We start from the raw sequence: 25168 nt of genomic DNA on the forward strand, positions 1-25168 counted from the left end.
TTAAAAGGTTAAGCACCTTATCAAATATTAATTTAATTTTTTAATCTTGTTTAAACAACTTTGTAATTTGAAAGTAATGGATGCTGTAGTAATGTCTTTCACATCTGTGAAGATGAACAATAAAATTGTTTATTTACAAGTTACGGCTCTAATTAATTTCTGGTAATACCTCTTATAAGCAGCATAGGTATACTCTGCAGTTCATGGAATATTTTATTTAAATGAATAAAGTACACTTAATGCGTATATATAATGGAATTATTCAAGATAGTACTGATGTCTGCAGAATGGGACATTTTGCACTGGATCTTTATATGGTACTTCTAATAAGCAATTCATGTAGCATTCAAGGGTGCCTTTTTTGCATACATATAATGTGTATTTATGTCGATTTCCACTGGAACTTTTAATGTTCCACTGGAACATTAAATTATTATTTATACCAAAAAAACCTCAATAATACCCTCAAATCATCAGAGGTGTGACATTTCTGTTTAGTTTTGATAAAATGGTGCACATATTCTAGAAATATATTTCTGCTTTGATAATTATGGTTTTATTAGGTGATACTGTGATGTGTGATATGACTGGGACGAGAGGGGACAGATTTATTAAACTACATTTGGATATTGTAGGTGCCATTACTGGGCCATTTGTAAAACGTACCCTGCTTATCCAATAAAACAGGAAGAACTTCCTTGTAGCTAAAAAACACAATGCTAATGTCTGTCAATGCATACGAATTGTGTAAAGATAATACTTCATTGTGTGTGTTAAGAAAAAGGATAAAACTGGCGATAATGGGAGGTTGCATCATATATATATTTTTTTTCCAAAAAATATTCTAACTCTTTACCTGCTCATTTTCCCCCCCTACAGTTAGCAATCTAGTTAACCCTGTGGTGCTAGAAGTTGTGATTTCTTCATGTGTTTGCACAAGCACATTATGTGGTGAAATCCAGACTCCCAGCACTGAAAGGGGTTGTGTGAGAGCGGGTTCAGTATTTGCAAGTTTTTTAATTGTTTTCAGACTTTCCTTAAAGGAGCATTGTCAACTTTTTCAGTTTCTTCTCTAAAAGTGAAACTTGTTGTAAACATCTAATTAAAAACTAAAAGTTTTCCTGAGGCAACTTCAATTTTTTTTGTGGTCATCTTAGATCAGCATATTTATTCTAGCTTTTAACAACAGTGTTCTTCAAATTATTCTTTGTGACTCCGTCAATGGTGCTGTCCCCCTGAATATGAAAGAGACAAACTACAAAGATTTTGATAGATTTTTCTGAGTGGGGGTGTAAGAAAATAATTTTGTTTTCAGGTGTTTTGTAGGTATTTCAGATAGTGAGAAAAGATGTTCTGAGTACTGAAAATATTGACAGTGCCCCTTTAAAACATGGGTTGACTATGATACATTTGAATCTATTTTTCATTTGTGTTGAAAATATTAACTATTGCTTTAAAATTTGTTTTGAATGCTAAAGTTGCTTTAAAAGATCAAAGTAGAAAACAAGAACTACAATGAAGAAACTGAAATAAAAGTATCAATTTTTTATTATTTATTCAGGAGATTTCACCTAAACCACAAAGTCAGAAAAAAAATGAAGCTGACATTAGCAGTTCTGCCAGCATTCAGAAACCTGCACTGTTATCCTCAACTTTGTCTTCAGGAAAGGCTCGCAGCAAGAAATGCAAACAAGAATCTGGAGATTCTTCTGGGTGTATAAAGCCCCCTAAATCACCACTTTCCCCAGAGTTAATACAAGTCGAGGATTTGACGCTGGTGTCTCAGCTTCCTTCTTCTGTGATAAATAAAACTAGTGAGCACAGACATTTTAAAAAATTCTGTAATTATAAGATATGCAGAAAAATATTTTTGGTTGTAAATGTTGCTTTTCAAAATGGATCTGCTTTTAAAATTGAGTCTGCTTAAAAAAGAAAAAAAAAGACAAAGTGAAGAATTAGAGATAGCTCAATATCTTAAAAAGTCAAGTCACATGCTGAGGTGTACGAATTGTTATTCCAGACATAACGTATTTATATTTATAGAGTAAATTACTGCTTTTAATGGTTGAGTTTCACTAGAGTTTAGATCGCCACATTAATAGTAACAATGATACAGGAAAAATCCAACCTCTCCTCTGAAGGGGCCTGATTCATTAAAAAGAGAAGGCTTGCATCTCGATTGTGGATCTTTCTGAGAAATTCTGCTTTCAGCAGATTGATACGCTATACCTATTAACTGCAGTGTTCCTTACCTTATGTGATATTTTCTCCAAATATGATGTGAAGGAAAAGACGAGTTCAAGCTCTGTGGTGAGGAAATGAAAAAAAGATCTGTTTTATGTAGCTCATAAAGGTGTCATAGGTATTCTGCCTCTTAACATGTGTGACTGACTTGCAGAGTACCAAAATACTGCTTGGTAGAAGAAAAGGGAAAAAATATATGCTGCATCCTTGAATATGCTATTTTTTTGGGGGGTGGGAGGGGAGTATTGAAGTATTTCGTTTAAGTCAGTGAAGGTAGAAATATTTTTACAATTTTTGCTGAGAATGGATTCAGTTTGTAGTCTTTAGTCAGACCTTGTAAAACAGGTTATTTGTTTCTGGAAGAATGTTAAGTGAGGAGACCTAGAGTTGAAATAAATACGGGTTACTGTAAATCAAAAGCTAAGGTTTTTACCTCGCTTCTAGAGTAGTGATTAAAATAAGGAATGAAAAATTTACCTGCATCACATGTTCCCTTTATTAATTAGCCTTTAATTGATATCTTCCCTTAGGCGATAACTTTCTTTGAATCTTTTCTCACAGATAACTTTAAATGAATGGGAGAGGGAGGTGAGCAAATTCAGTCATCTTTGTTTATTCAGAAAACATTGGTTTAGATTGTATTTTCAGGTGTCCCCACAAAATACCAGTCATCTATACTTTAATAATGCCCCTCTGCCTCTGATGATGGTAAGTAAGTATCCTTGAGGATGTCTGCATTTTTGATTGAGGTTAGACTTTTTTGTAGCAGTCTTTTAAAAACAAGCTAAAATTGCTAGCTTAGTAGCTTAGATCTTTTTAGTGTCTTGACCAACTCAAATTGAAATTTAATTTGTATTTGCTTTGTCTGTATTTTTGAATCTGTACATTTTTGATTCTCAGAACTGTCTGTATGAGAAAAGAGTAACTTGCTATGTAGTAATACTGATATTTTTCCAAGGCAGAGTTTATAAAGCTGTGCAAAAGGGGAGAGGTTTAGGGATGTCTGTGTGTATAGTTTTCTTTTTTTTAATGAATCAGGCCTGTAATATCCTATATCAATCTCTCCCTTTTTTTAAAAAAAAAAATTTGATGTTCTTAAGACTTTTTGCCTAGCCGTGCACTGGCAGTGTACATCTTAAGTATAGTTGGGGTATTGATATCAGGTTAGCAGAAAATGGGGACATCAGATATAAACCGCTGCTTTTGCTTATTTATTTTTAAAGTTGTATGCTAATAATGTGCCTAACTTTTTAGTTATTTAATTGTGATCATTTATTTAACTGTGATCTGCAAAACCCTGTTGCCCTACTCCTTTATAAATGGTCTACTCTCATGGGTTTTTTGGATGATTTTGCCTATGGTAAATGTACTTTATCAGTGGGAAAGTAGAAACACTAAAAACGTACACAAAATCATATCTCAAGCAAAACTTTTTTCTAATAGTCATAGTTTTTAATTATTTACCAGTTCTGTTGTGATTACTAGTTCTGCAGATGAGAGCTATTTAAAAACGCTTCCTGTCTCTAGATCTCTAAAATACTACGGTAAGATTATGGTGTATATCTCTACTTCATGAACATTGAAAGATCTCTTTTTAGGTCCATCACAGCCAGTGAATTCCCCTAGATCCTACAAACATAGCCAGCGGAGGAGAAGATCACAGCGTTTAGCCACTTGCTCGTTGCCTGATGATTCTGTAGAAAAAGTTTCTTCTCCTTCTTCAGTTACTGATGGGAAAGTGTTCTCCATCAGGGCTCAAAACCAACAGTCATCAAAATTGGAGGGTAATGTATCTTAATCTAATCAAAGAACAGCCCAAGCAAAATTAAATCGTAAAGATCGGATGCTTTTCATCTAATGGGATGTTTTGACTAACTAGCTCTCTGCTGTTCACTTGTTACTTAACACGACAACCCAAACTGTTATTTATCGGACCTATGTATCTTTTTTTTAATAATCCATTCTTTCTTTTATGTAGTACCTGATGTTGCTCATATGTCACTTGAGAAGCGTGGACCGTGTCTCCCTCTTGACTTAAGCCGTAGTTCCGAAGTTACAGCACCATTATCCACAGAATCCACTTTCCGTAATGAATACCCCAATAAAGAAAAGGAAGATATTCAGACGGTTACATATCTTTCTTCCAAAGCAGTAACTGATGGAAGAGTAGCTACAGCAGCGTCAGGTAAAGAGATTCAGTTTACAAGCAGTTAGTTTACAGTTTTAGGGTTAAAATGGGGAGAATTCAATCACACAGAAAGAAGAGACTTTTTTTTTTTTTTTTTTTTTTTTTTTTTTTTTCTTCCTGAGAGCTTCCCACTTGCCCCTCTTCCTGGGGTCTGTCTGGGTTCTGTTTCCCACCAGCTTTGAACTGCATTGGCACTTTCTCTAACAGACCTTTAAAGTGGATCTAATTTAATCCTACAGATAGAGCACAGCATATAAAAAGCAGTATTTCTTTCTAAAGGCTTTTTTAGTGCTAAATTTTGTAAATTACTTTATATAGCTGCTTACTAACATACTAACACACATTTATCTTGTGGCTTCAGCTTTAAAACTTGCTAGAAATTTCAGAGCCAGTCAACATTCTTTTGCAAACCTTTGCTTTTGGTTTGCAGTGGAAATTTTGCCATTTGCCTTTTAGGAAGTATTATTTGAAAATACTTCTGAAATTTCCTCTTTATGTGTAGATTATGGAAGGGTTCACCTTAACAGAGTTAGTACAGAGCCCAATACTGGAACTCTGAGCTTCATCTCACTTTTCTCTCTTATTAGTTTACTGGATACTGAATCACTTGCATATAAGCAGTGAGAGGCTCAGAGGAAAGCGTTTACATACTAATTTCTGGATCCTAAAAGTGGGTCCTTGACATTCAGTGTGTGTAAAGTGTCTATATGCTTTTTTTCCCCTTAAGTAAGCCTGTTATGTAGGCAAGTATCATACTGGATTTTAGTTGTCTTCCAAGACAGAATTCTTTCACTAGCTATTTTTTGAATGAGAAAGCTATTCAGTAAATTAGGAGGAAAAACAAGTTACTGTACAATGCTGGAGAAGTTTCTGATGAATGTGATTCAAAATAAGAGAGGGGATCATGACTTTACGTAACTTTATGCCATCCTGAAAAGATAACTTTTCTTCATTAGGAGAAAAACTGTAGCAACTTTAAATCAAGTGAAAATACAGCTGCAGTATTCGCTAAGTTTAAAATATATGGCCCCTTCTTAGGTATCTGCATACATGTATTCCCGTTGACTCTATATGTTGATTTTTTTTTTTTTTTTTTTTTTTTTTTTTTTTTAACTGAATTGCAGCATAGTTACTTAACTTGATGCAGAAAAGACTGAGTAGGACTCTAGGGTCAGTTTTGTGTAGGTTAAATTATATGATTGTAAATATCTCTTCTCACAAAAAAACCTATTTAATGTCTTGAACTAATTTGTGAAATTAAGGGTGACAGTGATTTCTGATGAACTATTTAAGCTTTTAAAAAAGTACTTAGTACTTTAATTAGTCCAGTGAAACTGCAACAGTCTTTGCTTGCCTTTGATAAATTGCCTAATAGTTGAATCATAGATTCCTGAGAGAATTCCTTCTGCAAAAGCCCTGTCGTCTCATGTCTTCTGCCTCTAAGGGAAGTGCTTTTGGAGGCTTTTTATTTGCCCACTTAGAGAACAAAATCATGAAAGAAACACACAACTACCGTCTATTGCTTTTTTGTTAGAACTCATTTCAGTTACTGCAGATTTAACTGATTCTGGCTTTTTCTGAGTGTTTTTTCCGAATATGTTAATGCACAGCTGTTTACTTTGCTGCCTGCTTCTCTCACAGGACTCAAGTAGTGTAGGATTCAAATAGTCTGGTTCTAAGTCCTGCTTCTCTTCTGTGTCAGCGAATATCATTGCACCATTTTATTGATTTAGCTTGGTTTTGGTCTTGGGTCGCAGCTGAGTCTAATCAAAGAAATAACATGCTTTATTTGTAGACCCCTTTATTTAGGACTGAAAAATATTTCATGAGTCAAAGCACTTTCTGTCAGGGAAAGACATGCCCTGACATAAAATTGTTGGGTATTACTACTTGAATCTAGAATGAGAAAATCGGAAACACTTGGAACCTTTGCTAAAGGTACTTAAGTATGCACAATTACACAGAATACTTCAACAGCATGAGTAAAATCAATTCTTCTTATATTTTTTTCTCTAATGAACCTCTTGAACGATGTCATTTGTAGTATTTGGGCAAACTAATATATAAAGGAGGGATTCCCAAAGCTTTGCTTTCTCAACTCTGATGATGCTTGAAAGTAGTGCGAATAGTGACAGCTGTTTACTTGTGTATGGAGGAACATCTAGCTGCCTAAGTGTAATTAAAATAATGTGTTGTTCACCATATACATTTGCACTGCTCATCTGTGCCGCAATTTGAGAATTCTGATGTAAAATACAGGCCCCTCTGTAATTATCTGTTTTTTTTTAATCTGAAAGAACTATTTTAAATCATTTTCAACATAAGACTTCTTTTCTTTAAATCTTTTGAAGCAACTTGGACAAATCTTTGTGTAGAAATCTGATCTTCTAAATTCTGATAATACTGTGGAATTTTTTACGTGTGCTTGAATCATACTTGTGTTCTTAATCCTGGAAAATTCAGTACATAACAGTAGATAGTTTCAGAAATTATGGAGGTAATGGAAATATTCAGTAGCTTAAGTAGCTTATGATCACTGACCGTTGTGAAGGTAGCTGCAGAAGAGTACTATTTAGACTATTTAGAGGAGTGCTATTTAGGTACTGTTTAGACCCAGGGATATAATTTGTGGCTTTGAAGGTAGAGGCTTCTGATGTAGGGTTCATGTTGAGCCAATTGAAAAAATAATTTTACACTGTCAAAAATAATGCATTTTGATGACTTTTTATTCAAAAGCTACTAGCTTGGTGCCTTTCAAAGGAAAGGAATGAGAAAAAAGATAATTTCCTGAACTGAAATGCAGAAATGTATATAGCAATTTGTAGTATTAACACACAATTTCCTTCACAAAGTTGCTATTCAAAATGATCAGCTTGTTATTTTATAAAGGCTATGCAACAGCATTGTAACCTATTCCTTCAGCCTACAGACTGCGTGTAACTGCTGTATTGTTCCGGTGGTACTGATATGCTAATATTCCACTTTTGAACTGGGGCACTGCTTTGGCTAAACTGTTATATGAACTCACTTGTGCGTGCCTGATATGATAAATGCACGCCATTAAGAAAATTACTTCATTTGTCAGACTGCTTAAAACATAGATGATTTGCTTTTTCCATCTATTACAGACTTCAAATTCATGATCAGTCTGCCTACATTCAAAACTATAGTTTTCCACTCGTAACTACATGAAGTTCAGATCTTTTTGTAATTGTCAGTTTATTTAAATTCATGGTCATTTTTCTTGTTTTCTGTAGCTCTATGCCATTTGTGTTAGTTTGACAGTTACATGCTTAGCAGATGTAATTTCAGCAAGCAATCTGTATTTTAAATTTTAAGCAGAAGGAAAAATTATTGTTAGTTTTAGCTACTGTTCCCTGTTCTAGCTCAGTCTGGATGATTTTGCTACCAGAGTAACATTTGGTTGCATGGGAAAAATTCACATAAGGCCTTGTATACTTTTATGCAGTTTAAAGTTTACTGCAACATGACAAGAAACAACTTCTTCTGTATGGAATTTTCAGAAAAAAAGATTTTTTGTAATAAACTTTTGGCAGTTTTCTTAGTTACCCTGCCTTTAAGAATTACCTAAACTCTAACAAAGTAAAACTCTTGTTACTTTACAGACATGTTTTTTCTATTCTTATTGACAGATAATTTTGATTCCTAATCTGGACTCTGTTTTCAGTGCATTCTGCCTGCCCTGAAGTTTACAGCTCTTTCTGTGGGGTAGTTGCTTGTTGAAGGCAAACAGGAGCCTTTCACGTCCTCAGCCTTCCTAGAGGCACTGTTCTGTGCAGAGTCTGTTATTATTCATAATGTGTATTTAAAGGGTATTTTGATATCAGCATCCTAAACACTGAAAATTCAAAAGATGAAAAACAATTATGCTACTTTGTTTTCCTGGTAAAACCCAGTCTTACGCTGGTTACATTACTCCAAGTTGCGCAGTAATACAGAAGTTGGTGCTTTTATTGTTAGAAAAGGTGAAATATCAAAAGCCATGAGATGACATACGATGTAACGAAATAAGTCATTTTGCGTTGGGATAGCTTATGGTTTGGTAAACTGAAGTAAGCTATACCACTAAAACCAGTTCTTGTGCTGCTGCCTTTGTACCATGACATTCTGTTAATGCGCTTGCATTCACACTGGCAGGGCTAGTGTGACTTTAACCTTAAGCGCTCGTGTAAAGTAACATTACAGCAGTGTCTCAAAGCAGGCAGGAAGTTTCTGTGATTTGCATTTAGTTTTCCTCTGAAATTAGTCTTTCTGTGATTTCATTAAGTGATAAATTTGATCACCTAATTAACAAAGACATAATCATTAGTTTTTTCAAGTCTGGTCTTGCAAGTATCTGTCTTTCTGCTGAGTGTTAATTGCAGACCTCCTATGTGGAGGTGGGATACCAGACTCCTGAACAGGAATAAAATTACAATTAAAAATGACAATTAAAGAAGTATGAAGTATATTCATCAAATATATTTTTAAAAATTAATATTTGTTTTGCTGTATTACTTGTTCTCTAGACTGTGATCATCTACTTTATTTAATTTTGGAACTACTTGTTAGGCGTAATAACTATGCATTTGAAAATTGAAGAGTTTGCAAGCCTTAACGTTTTATTTAGGTAGAAGCGAAATTGTGATTCTCAATCTATAATGATTTCCATTATATTAATTTTATATATAACTTTATAGACTTTATATTACTAATATTAAGTAATATGTAGTTAGTAAAAGTAGATGCCAGGAATAACATAACAGACTATGGAAGCATAATAGTAATTTCTCTTTTCTGGTTGCTATGGAGATGGAGTTTAGATAGTGGTGTCATTTAGATGGCTGTTTATGTGACTAGCAGATTTCTGCTATGATGAATATTTCCCCTAACCTTTCTCAGTTATTTAGTTACTGACAATTCCAAGTTGGATGTGTTTATGTTAAAAATTGAGATATTAACATGATTAGTGATAGCAGAGCACATAGAAATGTTTGAAGTCAAGATTTATTTTGTATAATGAAGTTTAAATACTGACTTATTTAAATAGACTGATTAGGACTAAATTTTTCTGGAGATTGTTCAGGTAAAATGTTCTCAGAGCTTTTCATCAAAATAGCAGTGACCCAACCAAATTATCTCATGTGCATTTCAGTGCTCCTGATGTGCTCTCTTTAAAAGTGGTTCAGCAGAGTGAGACACTTATAACATAGTCACATGGAGAAGTATCACACTTTTTTCTGAAATGTTAAAAACGTGTTCCTTGCTGTGCAAACTGCAGAACAGCTTCAGTCATGTAGCAGAGACAACCATTAATTAGGAAACCAAAGAAGGATTAATGTGGATGGTGTTTTGTGTTGATGATAAATATAATAAGGGGACTTACCTCACTGTGATACAGAAAAGAGCAAGAGGCTGAACATTAGAATAGATTTAAAAAGGTTATTATGGTCTTAGGTGAGACAGTCCATTCAACCAGGGAAAGACCCAGGGAGCCTGAGCTGTAGCCGGCTGCCGTCTGTTAAGGCCAGCACACAGAATGAGCAACTGCTTCTGGCTGCTGACTCGAGCGCGTGGTACCTGGTAGTGCCTTGCGTCTTACAGCTGAGACATCTGGCATTTATAAATGCTATATGCTGTAGTAGATAACGTACTACCTCCTGTTGCTTTTGCTGCCCTTGCAGCTTTCTCACTCTAACGTGTTGACTCTTTTTCTGAGAAGACGTGGCCTAGGAGCTAGAGTAAGTTCCAGTAGTCCCATAACAGTCAGGACATACTCATAATTCACATAATTCAGTCATAACAGATTTGGGTTGGTCTGTCCAAGCCTGGAAAGCCTTTTAAGGGAGCTATCACCAGAATATAACTGCTATTTCCTCTAGGATCTTTTTAAGACTCTTGAACTTAAATTATCCTAACACTGTTTATTTAAATGATTTTTGTTCCTATGTTACTCAGCGCTGTAAAAGAGGGAGCTGAAAGCTATTCCAGAACAGCATCGTATTTTGTCTTATTTAATATTTTGACCAATAACAAATTTCCTTCAGGATTTTTTTCTTTGATTCAACTGTTAAACCAGCAAATGATTTTTGGATGCTGATCTTTGTTGGACTCATATACTGAGAGGCACTAAAGATGACTTGGCTGATTACAATTAGATGAAACTTAAAGCTCTTGCTATATGAACCAATACAGTTGCAAGGAGAATTGTAAAATATTGATAATGTTCTTTACAAATAGCCTTTATTCTGGTTGAATGTTTGAAAATTCCATTGTCCTATTTGATTATAAATATCAGCAATGAAAAATTGTAATCTAAACATCTGTTCAGCTGTATTATTTCCTAATATGCATTGAGGTTAACTCCCCCCAAATATCCCAAAGTTTACTGAATAGTGCACAATGAGAATTGTCAGTGTGAGTAAAATACTGAATTCTGACAATTTTCGTATTATTTTGCACGTAATTCAAATGTATAGTGAATACACACCTGAAAGACAATAATATAAATGTTACCAAACCAATAAAAATGCGATGTACTGAAGTGCGAATTTCATACTGAGTACCAAAAACACTGCGGAAGAGCTTAGAGTCTCTGTTCACATAATGGAACAATAATTAAAAGAATTCTGACAATATCAGTACTCTTATGCTTATTGTTCACATGGGTTTCTACTACAGTGAAATGAAAAGGAAACAAAAAGGCTTAAAAGTAGGGCAAAATGTGTTTAGACTAATGTTACTGTTCAGAAAATGAATGCAGATTCCCAAACAGATAAACCTTCTTTGGCATGTAACATCTTGTATGTAAGACTGAGATCTAGGCATTCATATGCAGTAATTATATGTTAACTGTTATAATATTACCAGTATTTGACGTTTTAATGATCTGATCCAGCCAGTGATCTGGCTGCAATCTTTACTGAATGCCTAGTAAATTTGTCTTCTTGTTTTCAGCACCCTCGTCCCATGTACATGCCTTACATCTGGAAATGCCTTTAACCAATAGTCTAAAGTTACCCAAAGGGAATAGTAAAAAAAAGCGATCCTCCACATCAGTGAGCTCTGAAGGGACAGAGATACAGTACTCTGTGCCCATAAAGGAGAAATGTTTTGAGAGTCTGAAGGAGAAAATATTAAAGAACGTGATTGAGAAGGACAAGCATTCAGAAGTTGGTAAACTACAATGCTTTTTGTTTCCAGTGCTTTAGATGATAAAATTAACTGTAAAGTGACATTAAAAATAAATGTATTGCTTGTATATTTCTTAATATTATGTACCAATAGACTTTTCACAGTCTAAAGACATTTATAAGGACACACGTCATCAGCCAGACATTGCATTAATGTCACATGTTATTCTTCAATTTGCAGGTGCAGTGAGAGTGGAAAGGAAAGCAAAATTGGAAGAGAAAAGCTCCTCAACATATGGTATGTACAGAGCAAGGTGATTTGGGGGAAGAAGGCAGGGGTTTCAAAGAGTAGAGTATAGAGAGCCCTAACACTTTCCTTGCTGTCTCTGAACTGTTAATATAAAAATATACAAATATTACAAGGGCAAGGTGTAACTTTTTTAGCTCTTACAGTTTATATATACAAAAAGCTTGTGGTGAAAGAATAATTTTGTAAGAAAAAAATGAAAATATAACTAACAAGAATTTGGAAAGATCCAAGTAGTATCTATAAAAGGACTGTAGTATCCTGTCCCAGGTAAGAAACCCAACCAAAGCTGATTTCAGTTGAATTAGTGATACTGCATTTGTTTCTGTTTAATGATCGGTAGAATAAAAGAAAATAGCCAAGTGTGACTGACACTTTTCTCCTGCCCAAACCCTTTTGTTATAAGTTGTTAAAAACTATTTACATCTGTTACTTTGTGTGCTTTGTTTGAATTTTTTTCTTCTATGATACCTCATTTGGCAAGGCTTAAAATTGTAAAGCTTACCATTCTACCAATCAATTAATAAGAGACTAATGTCTAAGATACCAAGCAAATTGAATCATGTTGATCTGAGTAGGTCACCAAAATAGTTTGAATTTAATGTCACTGCTGTTTAAAAATAATTATTTTTTTATTTCAGGTAAAAAAAAGGAAAAGGAGAAGAAGGAGAAGAAGGAGAAAGATCATAAATCAAAACAGAAAAAGAAAAAGAAAAAAAAGAAGAAATCTAAACAGCATGGTAAGTTTAATATTTATTTATTTATTTTTTTCTGAAAATGAGCAAAACCAGTGGAGCTTATTTTTGGCTATAAAGCTAAATAGTGAAACTTGTTTCCAACAATATGAATCTGAAATTCTAGAAATTATAAAGAGTAAGTTTTTGATCTCAGTGTTGGAAGGATACTTTGATCTGTGATTCCATTTCTAGGTTTATAGCCTGTCTCAAGAGGGTAGATTTTTCATAGGCTTTTTAATTCCTTTTCTTCTCTTCACATTCTTCAATTGAACTCTTGTGTACCCATTCCTCATAATCTTGATTGCACCTTAAAATTATTCTCACACTTAGTCTATTGCTAAATCTGAGGTCTGCTGTGTAAGATGCAGCCTCTCCTTGACAATTGATGCTTGACGGTTGAGGTCGGTATTCCTGTTGCAGTTGCCTTGTCCGTTGTCTAGACAGATGTTGATTCCAGTTGTCTTCGGCTCATTTTCATATGCTTATACTTCGACCACATCACTCATCCTTTTCTATTTCCCATTCCTTTTAGAACAAAAACAACTTGCATTTCAGATATGAGGCTGTAAGTAGCCTATTCCACCTTACCTGTGTTCTTTTAAACTTCCAAAACCCCTTCATGTTTTTTCCTTGGTTGCGTAATACTCCACTAAGATTATGGCTTTTTAGCCTCATACTTAAAATAAGTCTTCTTGACAAGTTTTTCATAGAAATGGTGCTAATACTTAAAAATGTCAGTTTAATAAGATATTTACCCTGCTGACCAATATAGTTTTACCATTTATTTTTATTTCTTCCCCTTTTCCCCTTCTTGGGTCTTTTATTCTATAAATTTAAGCTACAAATTCCTTTGTGTCAGTGTTTACCAGTGCAATCTTGGCTGTGGCATTATGTTAATACAAAGAACAGCAGGGGCAAAGGCAAACTCAAACTCTTTACCTTTTCTTTGTGCCAAAGACTGAACTTTTGTGTATTATACCTGTCTACTTCAAAAGATGTTTTAAGTCTCAAAACAATATTACTTATTTTTGCCTTATTGCTGCTGTTTTTGGAGAATATATTTAAATATTCAAAAACATAGACTGTGCTTAGTATACTTATCATTTTTTTTATTTTTTGACTTTCATGTACCTTGAGAGTATGCTTAACTAGAGATCGGTTATAGTACCTCTGACCGAAATTTCTGAAAATATGGGAAGCTGGAAATTGAACACCTATCAAACAAGGCATTAAAAAAAAATCCTAAGCATGCAGAAAAATCCTGTGCACATGTGAACCTTCTGACCACAGGCTTATAAAGATGCTTTGTGTATCTGTAGAGTGATTAAGCATTTGTATGTCTAAAACTTACACTGTAACCTGAAAATGCTTCCAAATAATGTAATACTTGAATATTAACTGCAGTAAGTTAGATTTCACATATTTCATTGTCTGTATATTGGGATACTATACTTTTAAACTGCTAACCTCAGTAGAAGCTATTACCTGAAAATTACTGGCAGTTTTTTGCTTATGTTGGGAAAGTATTTACAAGAAGATGCTATTAAAATATTAGGTATCCAAAAGCCTTTTTGTTGATTTAAAAAAAAACAAATGAACAAATAGAACACCATACAAAATCACAACCACAAAACTGAAGTATTTCTGCCTGCTTCATCCTTGCATATTAAAACATGGCACACTGAATTATTACTCCCCACAGAAGTAATGGTACTTCCCTGCCATTTTAGGAAGATACTCAAAAAGTGTGTCATCACTTTTAATACAGCTATATCCTCAGAATCACACTGTCAATACAGTTTAAAAAAGTGTAAGAAAATACAGTCTGTGCATTCCTGTACACTCTGAATATAATGACAGGCTGACTATTTGTTTAAAAGTTTGTGAACAATGCTTGCATAGAAATAAGCAAAATATTGATTGAAACATTTGAAAAGATGTTTGGAATAGAACTGTTTTAATAGTTACCAGGCTAAGGTATGTATTTGAAATGTGTCTAAATCTACAAAATACAATTTGTCTAACTGGAAGAACTATACCTGTATACCTGTGAACTATCTGTTTCACATAGTTCCTAAGAAAGAGGTAAATAATTCTCTTGCATCTTTGAAGATGCAAAATCTTCTGTGTTTGCTAAATACTGAAATTTAGTTGAATCAACAGGAAAGACTGACTTGTCTTAACAATTTAAAATATTTGGGAGAAGTTGGACAGATCTAATGCTTGTAATTACTAGCGGAAAATTGTATACCTCATACTGCCCCAGTAAATAGAGGTTTTAAATCCAGATGCAGAAATGAGTGCAAGGAAAAAATGTGAGCATTTCTCTTCTATCCAGAATCATCTCTTAGAAACAGACTTCTAGGAATCCAGAGGCATTCAGTCTGGACTTGTTAACCAAGAAAAAAGGGAATTCTTTGGCAGATTCTAGTGTCTGACCCTGAAAAAACTTACAGAAATGCAATCTATCAAAAGGAAAAGTCTTCTCTTTCTCCAGGACTAGCTCCCTCTACTTTCAGGTTCCTTCAGAAATGAAAATGTGAGGCATACTTCATCCCCTTTGAATCATAAATTTTATGTAAGCCTTTAAAAAAAAAAAAAAAAAAAAAAAAAAAAAAAAAAAAAAAAAAAAACGCTTTTTCCTGTCAGTGCTATGAGTATATGTGTGACTGATGGTTCATATCAAATCCATATAGAGTAGAAAGTAGGTAGCTTCTGTTATTAATACCATTCTAATTCATTGAGGTTAATAGCAATACAACACAAAGTAGTGTTCTGGAATATTGCACTTCATCATCTCTGATCCTGGCTTCAAGCAAATTTGCTTAGGAATCATGTAGTAAGATGATTCTATTCTTGGCAGGGAAGAAATAAATGTTGACAGTGGCTTCACGGAAAGTATTTAGGAGAGAAGCATATTGTGGAAGCCATTGCAAGAATTATAGATACATTTGGTAGCAAGAATACTTTCACAGAATGAAAATGTAGAAACTTTATTACTAATTTATTTCCAAAGTAATAAATCATGAGACAAGTAACTATCCCTGGACTCTCCTGGGACACTCTCCAGCCACTATGATAAGGACAGGGTTGCAACTGTGTTTCTTGGGACTGTTTCAACTAGTATAGTCTACAGGTAGGAAGCATATGTAGCATTCTGCTACAAATGGACTTAAGGAAAAAAGTTTATCTGAAGATGGTAAATGATACAGGTTGAATTGTAGCAATAACAATATATGACGTTATCTTTACTCATACAGTGATGAAATATTAAATATTCCTTTGTACATACAGAAACAGGAGGAGGTTAAAAAGAAGCTAAATGCACAATTTTAATGCTTGTCTTGTAATGTTTTTTACTGGAATCTTCTGGATAAAATTTGTTATGAAGCACTTCTACCAGTTCATATTTAAACAGTTGCATCATCTTAATACCTAAATGCTGATATTCCTTACTTTTGAGCATCATGTTTTAGTCATCTTACCTGTCATTTTTTCTGTATTTGTGACAAATTTTTTGTTTACTACTTTAACAACAGTTAATCTTTTGATGTTAACTTTTCAGATTATTCAGATTATGAAGACAGTTCTGTTGAATTCTTGGACAGGTGCTCCTCTCCATTAACACGGTCCTCGGGGAGCTCTCTGACTTTGCGCAGCATGTTCTCAGAGAAGAATACATCATACCAGTATCCAAGAGCTATCTTGTCTGTTGACCTTAGCGGAGAAAGTAGGTTGGCTGAACTGAAACTTCCAGTTTGTAGGTTTAATTCCTTAAAAAGAGGAATCTTAAAGAAAAAAAAATGTTTTATGTTTGAAATTTTATATATTTGGGATATAAATATGGAGGCTGATATATATTTCATCTGTTTAAATCAAAATACTTACACTTTCCAAGCTGTTCTGAACTGTACTTGCTTTGATTAATTGTTATCTCTGCTTTTGAGGTGATCACATTGCATTAAAGGCTTTTAGTAGAATTTGTCGAGAAATCTAAGCTACTATCAGTGCATTTGTGAGGGACTTGGCAATGTGCAGGCTAAGATTTTTCACTGCCGAAAGTTCTGTATTTCTGTAAAGTATTGCATCTCTTTGCCCACACAATTTCACATGGATTTGTTTTTACTAGACCTTTCAGATGTGGAGTTCTTGGATGATTCTTCCACAGAGAGTTTGTTACTCAGTGGTGATGAATACAATCAGGACTTTGATTCAACTAATTTTGAAGAGTCTCAGGATGAAGATGATGCTCTCAATGAAATTGTAAGATGCATCTGTGAACTGGATGAAGAAAATGGCTTTATGATTCAGGTAAAGATTTTTTTTCCTTGTATTTTCTATGTGAATTTTGTGATTGTGAAGGGTGCCCTTTTGACAATTTTGGAGTCAGAAGTTATATAGAGAGCTGTAACTACAAGGTGAACAATAATGACAAAATACTCCTATATTTTGCACTTGATATGACTCCATCCTTTTATGCAAAACTGTTTCTCTAAGATGGAGTTAATACATTTCCTCTAACAATTCAGTACATGGAACAGGCTTATATGGAAACATAACTGATTTTTCCATATAGCTAGTTGATAAAGTGGGGAAAATATATTTTTTTCCATGCACAAATTACCATTTATTTCCACAGATGATCCTGAACATGTTAATACTTCTGCTATAATTGGTTTGGTCCTTGCGTTTTGCTGTACCAGTTGCAGAGACGGTTCTGCTCATCGTAAATTCACCTCAGCTGTATCCAAGATAATCATCTCTAGCTTAGTGAAGCTTCATGTAGGTCTCTGGCATACAAATATGAATATTGTCAGTATCGGATGTGTGTCTTCAGAATGACAGTTCTCAAACTGGAAATTAGTAGCTCATTTGAGAAACTACTAAGAACTTAAATCTTAATTTGGTATAGAAAAGGAGAGAACCAGCACCACTCAGGGATTATACAGTGTCTGCACAGCATTTTCATCTGTTGATAAATTGCAGCTAATGCTACCTGTATTGTAATAAAGGGGGCAATTTCCATCTCATAATGAATAACTTAAACTCTCTGTCTCAAGGAATTCATAATGTAGCACTTAAATTGAATGCTCTCAGCAGTAAGGAAGAGCTGAGTTTTCAATAATTTTAAAAAGATCAGATATTCTTGTGTTTTTCTGCACTCAAAGAACAGGTTTGTATATAATTATTAATGTAGTACAACTTTTGTTGAAAATATGAAGCCTTTTTAGCTGAGAACTGAATGAGGCAAAATTGGCTGTCATGAGTTAATAAACTGGAAAAGTCTTTTGGAAATGACGTAAAGATCTGAAAAAGAAGAATAAAACAACTGTCCCTGGGAAAGCATTACTGGAATACAGCGATGTATTGGAAGAATTAAGCCTGAGTGCTAGCAATGGTAATAATGTGGAAAAATGGACACATGTAGAAATCTTTATTGAGAGGAGGGAAAATTGCAACCATAGTGCTATGACAAGAGGAAAAGTGGCTTCAGTATTTTGGATAGATTGATACTTAAAATTCTTGTCAGCAAAGAGGAGAGTCTTTCAGTAATAAAACAGCAGGTATTTAAAATGGAGGCAAACACTGAGATGAGGATGGAAAGGAAAAGAATACTTGTTGGTAGTAGGTTCCTGCTCATTTCTCAAGTCCAATGCCAGCCTAATAATGATGACCTAACTCCTCTTCCTTCCTTGTCTCATCAAGAGCAACCAGTTTGCTATTTCAAGGCCCTCATATCTTACCACTTCTGTTTTGCTCTCCTATTCTCTTATTTCTACTCTTTCATTTTTTCTTCATTTTCTTTTTCTTTTTAGATTTTCCATTGGTGCGATATTAAAAACACATCTTTCTAGCGCACTGGAGAGATGCTTTGTAAATATAAATAATTAAACTGAAGAGTTTTCTACTTTTCACTGTTATGCTGTAATGTATTACATTATCTTTCTACTTTACTGTAATATTTTCCTGTCTTATTTTTCACTTCTAAATATTTAGGTGCTAAAATATTGAATGTTATAATAAAATATTATTAAGTATTATGAAGCTTCAACTTTTTGTCTCCAGACTGGAATTTGTGGTTGAGGTGACTTTCAGAACTAGAGTTAAGCTACTACTTAGCTTTATGTCTTTGTCTACCCAAACACAAATTGCCCAATAAAAAAATCTTACTAGGACCTAGCTATTTAAGTTAAACTGCTGTTCCTTGCATTTTGATGATACAAAAAGTAGCTTTTTAATTGTAAATTCATTTCTCTTAGTTGTAGTTTTTGCTTTTGCTTTTCTTCTTTTCTTTGGTGTCAGTGTGAAGAGTGCTTGTGTTGGCAACACAGTGTATGCATGGGGTTGTTAGAGGACAGCATTCCAGAGCAGTACATCTGTTACATCTGCAGAGATCCACCAGGTATGAGTAAACCACCTTTATCTGTTGCTGTCGATCTGGTCTTTTTAAACAGAGATATTCTGCATTGCTTTTATTTGTTAACACTTTATCTGCTTTGTGTTATACTTCTTTGAGGCAAGTGTTTCTAAGTTTGACTCTCAGCAGAGCTTTTCATGTTGGCAACATCTTGTTCAAATGTGCTAAATCGTACTTCAGAATTTTAATTACCTTGGGTTTACTTGTTCAAACTTAATTCCCCTAAATCCATAGGACTTTTTAATGTCATTGTACTCTCAAAAGTAATTCTATACAAAACAAATTCTCTGTTCTGCATGTATTTGCAATCACACCTATTCATTTAAATGTTTTTTTTTAAGACTCATTAGCATAGTATGCTTAATTCTGTGGATCTCATTTCATATTAATTTTAATTTGGTAATATTTGTTCGGAATTATATAATAAAGGTGTAATTGTGTATGCAAAACATATGCAACAGCACTTACTATGGAAAATAATATTGCACAAACAGCACATCTTGAACTTAAGATTGTCAGGATAAGTTTGAAATAGTAAGAATTAGGAGAAGTTTGTTTAGTTATAAACTGAATACATTTAATACAGAAGTTGTGGATTAAAAAAAAAATCTGTGAAACCACTTTTCTTAACAATTATTTGGAGGAAAATCATATGATTTGGAAGAACATTTTTCATATTACTTCTGACAAGTGACACAAATGCACTTACATGTATTCTGGTGATTTTTCCAAAAGTCTGGCTTCTTCAAGAGGACAGTGAAATTATACACTCAAATTTACTTTTGTTCAGAATTCAAGAAATCATATCTGAGGCTAGTTTGTAGAATTATAGAATAGCACTGGTTTCACTAAATATTTCTTGGGAAAATTTAGGAAAGAGCTGGACAGATACGACTTTTCTATTTATCCCATATCAGGCTTGATTTGTGGTATAAAGTCTTGTTTGTTAATTACTCATGTGCTAGACTCTTTGAGCAGTCAAGCTTTTTCTTATTAAAAACAACTAATATGTTTTATGTTCATTTCCTGCACTGTACTGGGTACTTCATTCTCCCCTGCTATTTAGAGACTGTGTCCCTAATTTTTATCTTCTCTTCCTTCCTAACCATTACTTCTTTTCTTTCTGTGTCAGGAGAAAAATGTCATTCACAATGTCAGTATTTAAAAGTATATTGGGATAATGGGCAGAAAGGAGATATAGGGTATTCTCCTGAAAGGTACGGAGGGCTTCCATCAACCCTTCTTTGTTCTGTATACGGTGATAGTCTGATATAAAATTGAGTTTAAGATTTTGCAGTCTTAGGCCATCTGTTTGTCTGGGTTCCTCATTGTAAACAATAATATTAGCATAATCAACCTTAAAAGTTGTTTTCTTTTTTTCCTAATGCTTAAATTACTGTAGATGTGTTAGCTAAATATCATTCACACTTGTTGGATAAAATTTTAGACGTTGCCATACCGATGTAGACCTAAGGCCCACTTATTTAGATATCTTGTCTAATGTCTGGTACAAGATACCTTGAAGAGGAATGTAAGAGCTCTACTATAGGATAATCTTGAAGTGTTTACCTTTCATAGAGACCTTCTTCTAGCTTCTAGGAAATAGATACTGACTTCAGTATTGAAGCCAAATATTTACTACCTTTTCAAGAAGAAGCTAGATGTTTTTGATATATCTGTATAATATCTAGTCTCTAACAGTCTCTAACTTGAACTATCTTAGTTATTTCTTAAGTAAGCTGCAACAATTAAAAAATGCCAAATTAAATTTATTTTTGCAGTTAGATTCGCACTCTTAATCTTTTTTATATCCAGTACCTTGCAGATTTGATTAGATTGTTCATTTCAAATGCCGTTAGAAGGGTCATGAGATTTGAGGTTTACTTGTGTTTTCTTAGTAAGTAATAAGAGTTTCACTGAGATCCATGAAAATTAAATTTTCATGTGTTAATGAAATAGCAGGATCTTGAATCCTCCTTGCATGGATGTTATGAGACATTTAGGAGAGTACAGCATATAATTCTACTTGCTAGTTTTAAATAAAATTGCACTGTGGTTTATAGGTGGTCCTCAATCGATTTATTGCTTACCCTCAGGTCAGAGATGGAGTGCCAAATATCTTTATGATAAAGACTGGCTAAACAACGGACATATGTGTGGATTATCTTTTTTGAAAGAAAACTACTCTCATCTTAATGCCAAAAAGATTGTGTCAACGCATCATCTACTGGCAGACGTATATGGTGTAACTGAAATATTGCATGGACTGCAGTTGAAGATTGGGATATTGAAGTAGGTATTAAGTCTGTTCTCCAACTTTATACCATTACTTTGTATGTATTATTCTCCCATGTTAATGTTCTTACTTGTGTAATATTTTAAACACTTTCAGTGCAAGATGTTGGGTAGTTTCAGATTCACTGGGAGTTCTACCGAAGCAGATCTGATTTTTTTGGTTTATTGTTGATTTTTGTTATATGATGACTTGTATATTATAGGGTCATTCTAGATTTATACTAAATTGAAAAATGGCCTAAGAAGTCTCACTTATGTGCTTGCTAATGCTACTTATCAATAGCAGAAATGGATGCTTAATGGTTCAGTGCTCTAAATTGTACTTCTCTAATAAATTGCTCTTCCCTTCCTCCCCCCCCCCCCCCCCCCGCCTTTTTTCTTTTTTTGCAGAAATAAGCATCACCCAGACCTTCATCTCTGGGCTTATTCAGGGATGCGAAAAGAACAAGAACAAAAAACTCTTGGGATAGAGAAAAAAAGAGTAACTTTGCCAGACCCTGTTAATCTAGTTGAAAGGACGTGTCACAGTCAAAATCATAAACAGCCACCTAGCTTACCCCAAAAGATGGAAGAAACGTATATCACAAGTGAGCACAGTTACCAAAAACCACAGAGTTTTGATCAAGATTGCAAAGCAGTCAGTGACCCTATGAGCTCAGATGATGAAGATACAAGTAGTTTTGAGGAAGATCAGGAATTTCATTCGGATAATAAAAATTGTTTACGATATTCTTTTAAAGATGATGAGATGAATGATCAGGTAAGTATTGTTCTTCATCTGTGAAGTTTCTTAACTGAAAAATACATTCATTATGACAAAACTCAAGTGCATAAAAATATTTAGAAATGTGCATTGTTAAAGCTTGGTGTTTACTATTAAATATGTTGGTAGATAGGTAGATATAACTAGGAACAAAATTGCATCACAATGAAATTGGTATCAGGTTTGAATTGGTGAATGAATTGCAAAGTATGGTTAAAATTTTGCCTATGTGAAAACTGTTTATGCTTGTTCTTATCCAGTGTTTTGGGGGAAAATGATCAAAACTCTATGCTTAAAAAGAAGGATCTTGAAACAGCATTTAAGTAGTTTTCTGGAAGAGAGAAAAACAGGACAAGCTTATGTGGGCTGTTTTTTGGTTTTCATTTCTTTTTTGTAATGAGTTGCTGGTCAGCTAAGCTGGTTTCTACTAATGTGAAACTTTGTCCTTTATATTGTGTATTTCTTTTAATTTTTCACAGGTCTTTGGTCAGGGTTATACCCAGTCATTTAAACCTTTCTTTCTCGGTTTTGTGTTAACTATTTGAATCCATTAGTTTGTGGAGGAGGGCTGAAACTTTTTAGTCTGGTCTTAGTTAAGAGTTCTTTATAACCAAAAGCAAAGTAAAACAAACCTTTCTGTTTTCTGCAATATCAACTGTGTGAAAATAAATCGCCCAACTCATCCCCCTTTCAAGGTACAGTTTCTGATGTGGAAGAAATGTGTAAGATACATTTTTTTTCTTATAATTCTAGTTTTAAATGTGGCATGTAAGCTATGTAGCCTGAATGGAAAATTTGGGCTTATTTCAATTAGAGATAACTGTTTTTAAGCTGAACCGCATGATTATACTCAGTTTGTATGGTAAGGAAACATGTAGCACTGTGAAATACATTTTTTTTTCCAGCAGTAGCATAAATCGGCATTGTAAATAGCATATATTTAGAATTAAAAGAACAGTGACACAGAATTAATGTTTCCTTGAGAGCCTAAACCATAAAACTGAAGAGCTGGGTGAATGGTTTTAAAACAGGAAGGGATCTGTTGGGACAGTGTCAGAGTACTTTTTCCTTTGGGACACCCTAGTTGTCCAGAGTCAAGCTTGGTGTCTGAATAGTCTTTCTAACTCAACTTACTGTGTTTGGAAAAGTGCTTCTTGGTTTCTACGTGAACTAGTCTGTACCTACCTTAAAGCCACACTGAACTCGACATTCAAGTGCCATTTCTGACGCGATCTGGCTTCTCTATGAAACTTCTTCATCTCTCCTTGCCAAACTTTCGATTTGGCCATTGCATTCTCCCTTCTAGATTTCTGTAACAGATTGGATATTCTGGTTTTCCGTATTGTTCTACTTTTTCCTGATCTGTAGTTCTGTTGTGATCATCTTATGTCTTAAAGAGTATTCAGATTAGCCAATTTCAGGTTATTTAATTTTCAAGGACTGTAGACTAGCCATTTGGGTTATTAAATACAGAGGTCATTAAAAGGAAAAAAAAATGTGTTTAGAAAAGTCTGCCTGTTAGAGCAGATTATTAGAATCTGTAATCATCTCTCAGCTTTGACTACGAATTTATCAGGGCTGAAAGAAAAAGTTGTCTGTTACTATGATGTGCATCTGAAAGTCTCATATAATGGATGATCTTGTTTAAAGGATTATACGTGTGAGTCCTCATACAGCAAGAGAAAAATGACATTCTCTCAAGTGTATGTGAGATCCCGAAAATTGTAAAAAAAATAAGACACATTTGTTAGGTTTACATTGGAAAGGTCCTATTTAAACATCAGTGAAATAGTTTGAATAGTTAAAAGCACTGAAGAGACGAACTGGGTATCTTGAGAGATAGAAGATTTTATTTGTAGGCTTTAAGATTTTAGAGGCTTTTATGGCTTTTAGTATGTGTTCAGTAACTAAGAAGTATATTTCAGCTCTTTAGTGAATATTGTGAGTATTAACAATATATGTTCTCCAGGACTTGCTTGTGCAACTGCCTGTGAGACCATCCAAGTTCAGGATTTTTGAGTTGCTTTTAAGGCTTAAGAACGAACAAAGTTTTTTTGGAGATTTTTTTTGGCTAAAAAATAGCAAAAAATCTTCCAATCCCCACTCTCCTGCCTCTCTCTCTCTTCTGCTTCCTCCTCTTCCTAATTGGAGGAAGAAATACTTTCAGAAGGTCTAAATCTATTTTAATGTGATGTGAAAAAAGATTTAGTGGAGCACTGTTTCAGAGTAATGTATTTGTATGCAGGTATTTACCATGCATTGATACAGTGTAAGCCCAGGTACTCCAGCATTTTCTGTGAGGCTGACTCCTAAACTAAATCAGTAGTGAAAGAGCTTCATCGAATGTGCAGTCATAGGGGCTACAGAATTGAAACTCAGTCCTGTTAGTTAATGTAAATGCTAACATTTTGACAAATTTGGCAGATAAGATATACTTCCTCTGGTTGTTGTCTAAATACACGGAGTACAGAAAGATGAAGATATTATGGAGATATTCACTGTGTATATCACAGAAGGCAATTAAAGTCTGACATACTGTGTGTAGCTCAGTTGGTTAGAGCATGGTGCTAAAAATGCCAAGGTTGTGGGTTTGATACCTATGTGGGCCACTTTTTTGAGGGCTGGACTAGATGATCTCCAGAGGTCCCTTCCAACCTTACCAATTCTGTGATTCTGTGTTTACTTCATGTGTGCATAAGTTTGTACATTACTGGCCATAGAACAGTCTCCAAACATGTTTAACTGGCCCAGACTTGTGGTGGGAAGTTACATGGGAACACAGCAGCAGTAGGAAGAGAAGTCATTTGTTTTGATTAAGATAGGAATAGACAGCTGATTTGCGCAGAATTCAGTATTACTGTGTTTTAAGCAATTTTCCTTCATTTCCTGACTAAAATTGCAACAAACCGTAGGGATTTGCATGTTTTTCATGATCGTTCATTGATGCAGTTCAGCACTTCATGATTTGAGATTCAGTTTGTATAAACAGGGCACAGAAATACAGTCTGTCCTCCTGCATTATTGAGCTGGTAAACTTTACCTCCGCCCATTCTTATTGCACTTCCCCAATGCTATACATACTC

General features: G+C 34.3%; 1 protein-coding gene across 6 annotated transcripts in view; it reads left to right on the forward strand.

The window, feature by feature from the left end:
• PHF20L1 (PHD finger protein 20 like 1) overlaps positions 1-25168 on the forward strand; it is a 54546-nt gene that overhangs the window by 25822 nt on the left and 3556 nt on the right. For 3 of the 6 annotated variants that reach the window (XM_062570638.1, XM_062570639.1, XM_062570640.1), the window contains 11 exons: positions 1562-1814; positions 3843-4028; positions 4223-4429; positions 11390-11608; positions 11807-11863; positions 12514-12612; positions 16175-16339; positions 16739-16920; positions 18913-19012; positions 21124-21319; positions 21713-22082. In XM_062570638.1, coding sequence (XP_062426622.1) covers positions 1562-1814; positions 3843-4028; positions 4223-4429; positions 11390-11608; positions 11807-11863; positions 12514-12612; positions 16175-16339; positions 16739-16920; positions 18913-19012; positions 21124-21319; positions 21713-22082 — 2034 coding nt within the window. The remainder of the gene's footprint in view (positions 1-1561; positions 1815-3842; positions 4029-4222; positions 4430-11389; positions 11609-11806; positions 11864-12513; positions 12613-16174; positions 16340-16738; positions 16921-18912; positions 19013-21123; positions 21320-21712; positions 22083-25168) is intronic. The other 3 variants (XM_062570641.1, XM_062570642.1, XM_062570643.1) reach the window with 1 other exon arrangement.

This window comes from Rhea pennata, chromosome 2 (assembly GCF_028389875.1).
Source record: "Rhea pennata isolate bPtePen1 chromosome 2, bPtePen1.pri, whole genome shotgun sequence".
Classification (NCBI taxonomy): Eukaryota; Metazoa; Chordata; class Aves; order Rheiformes; family Rheidae; genus Rhea; species Rhea pennata.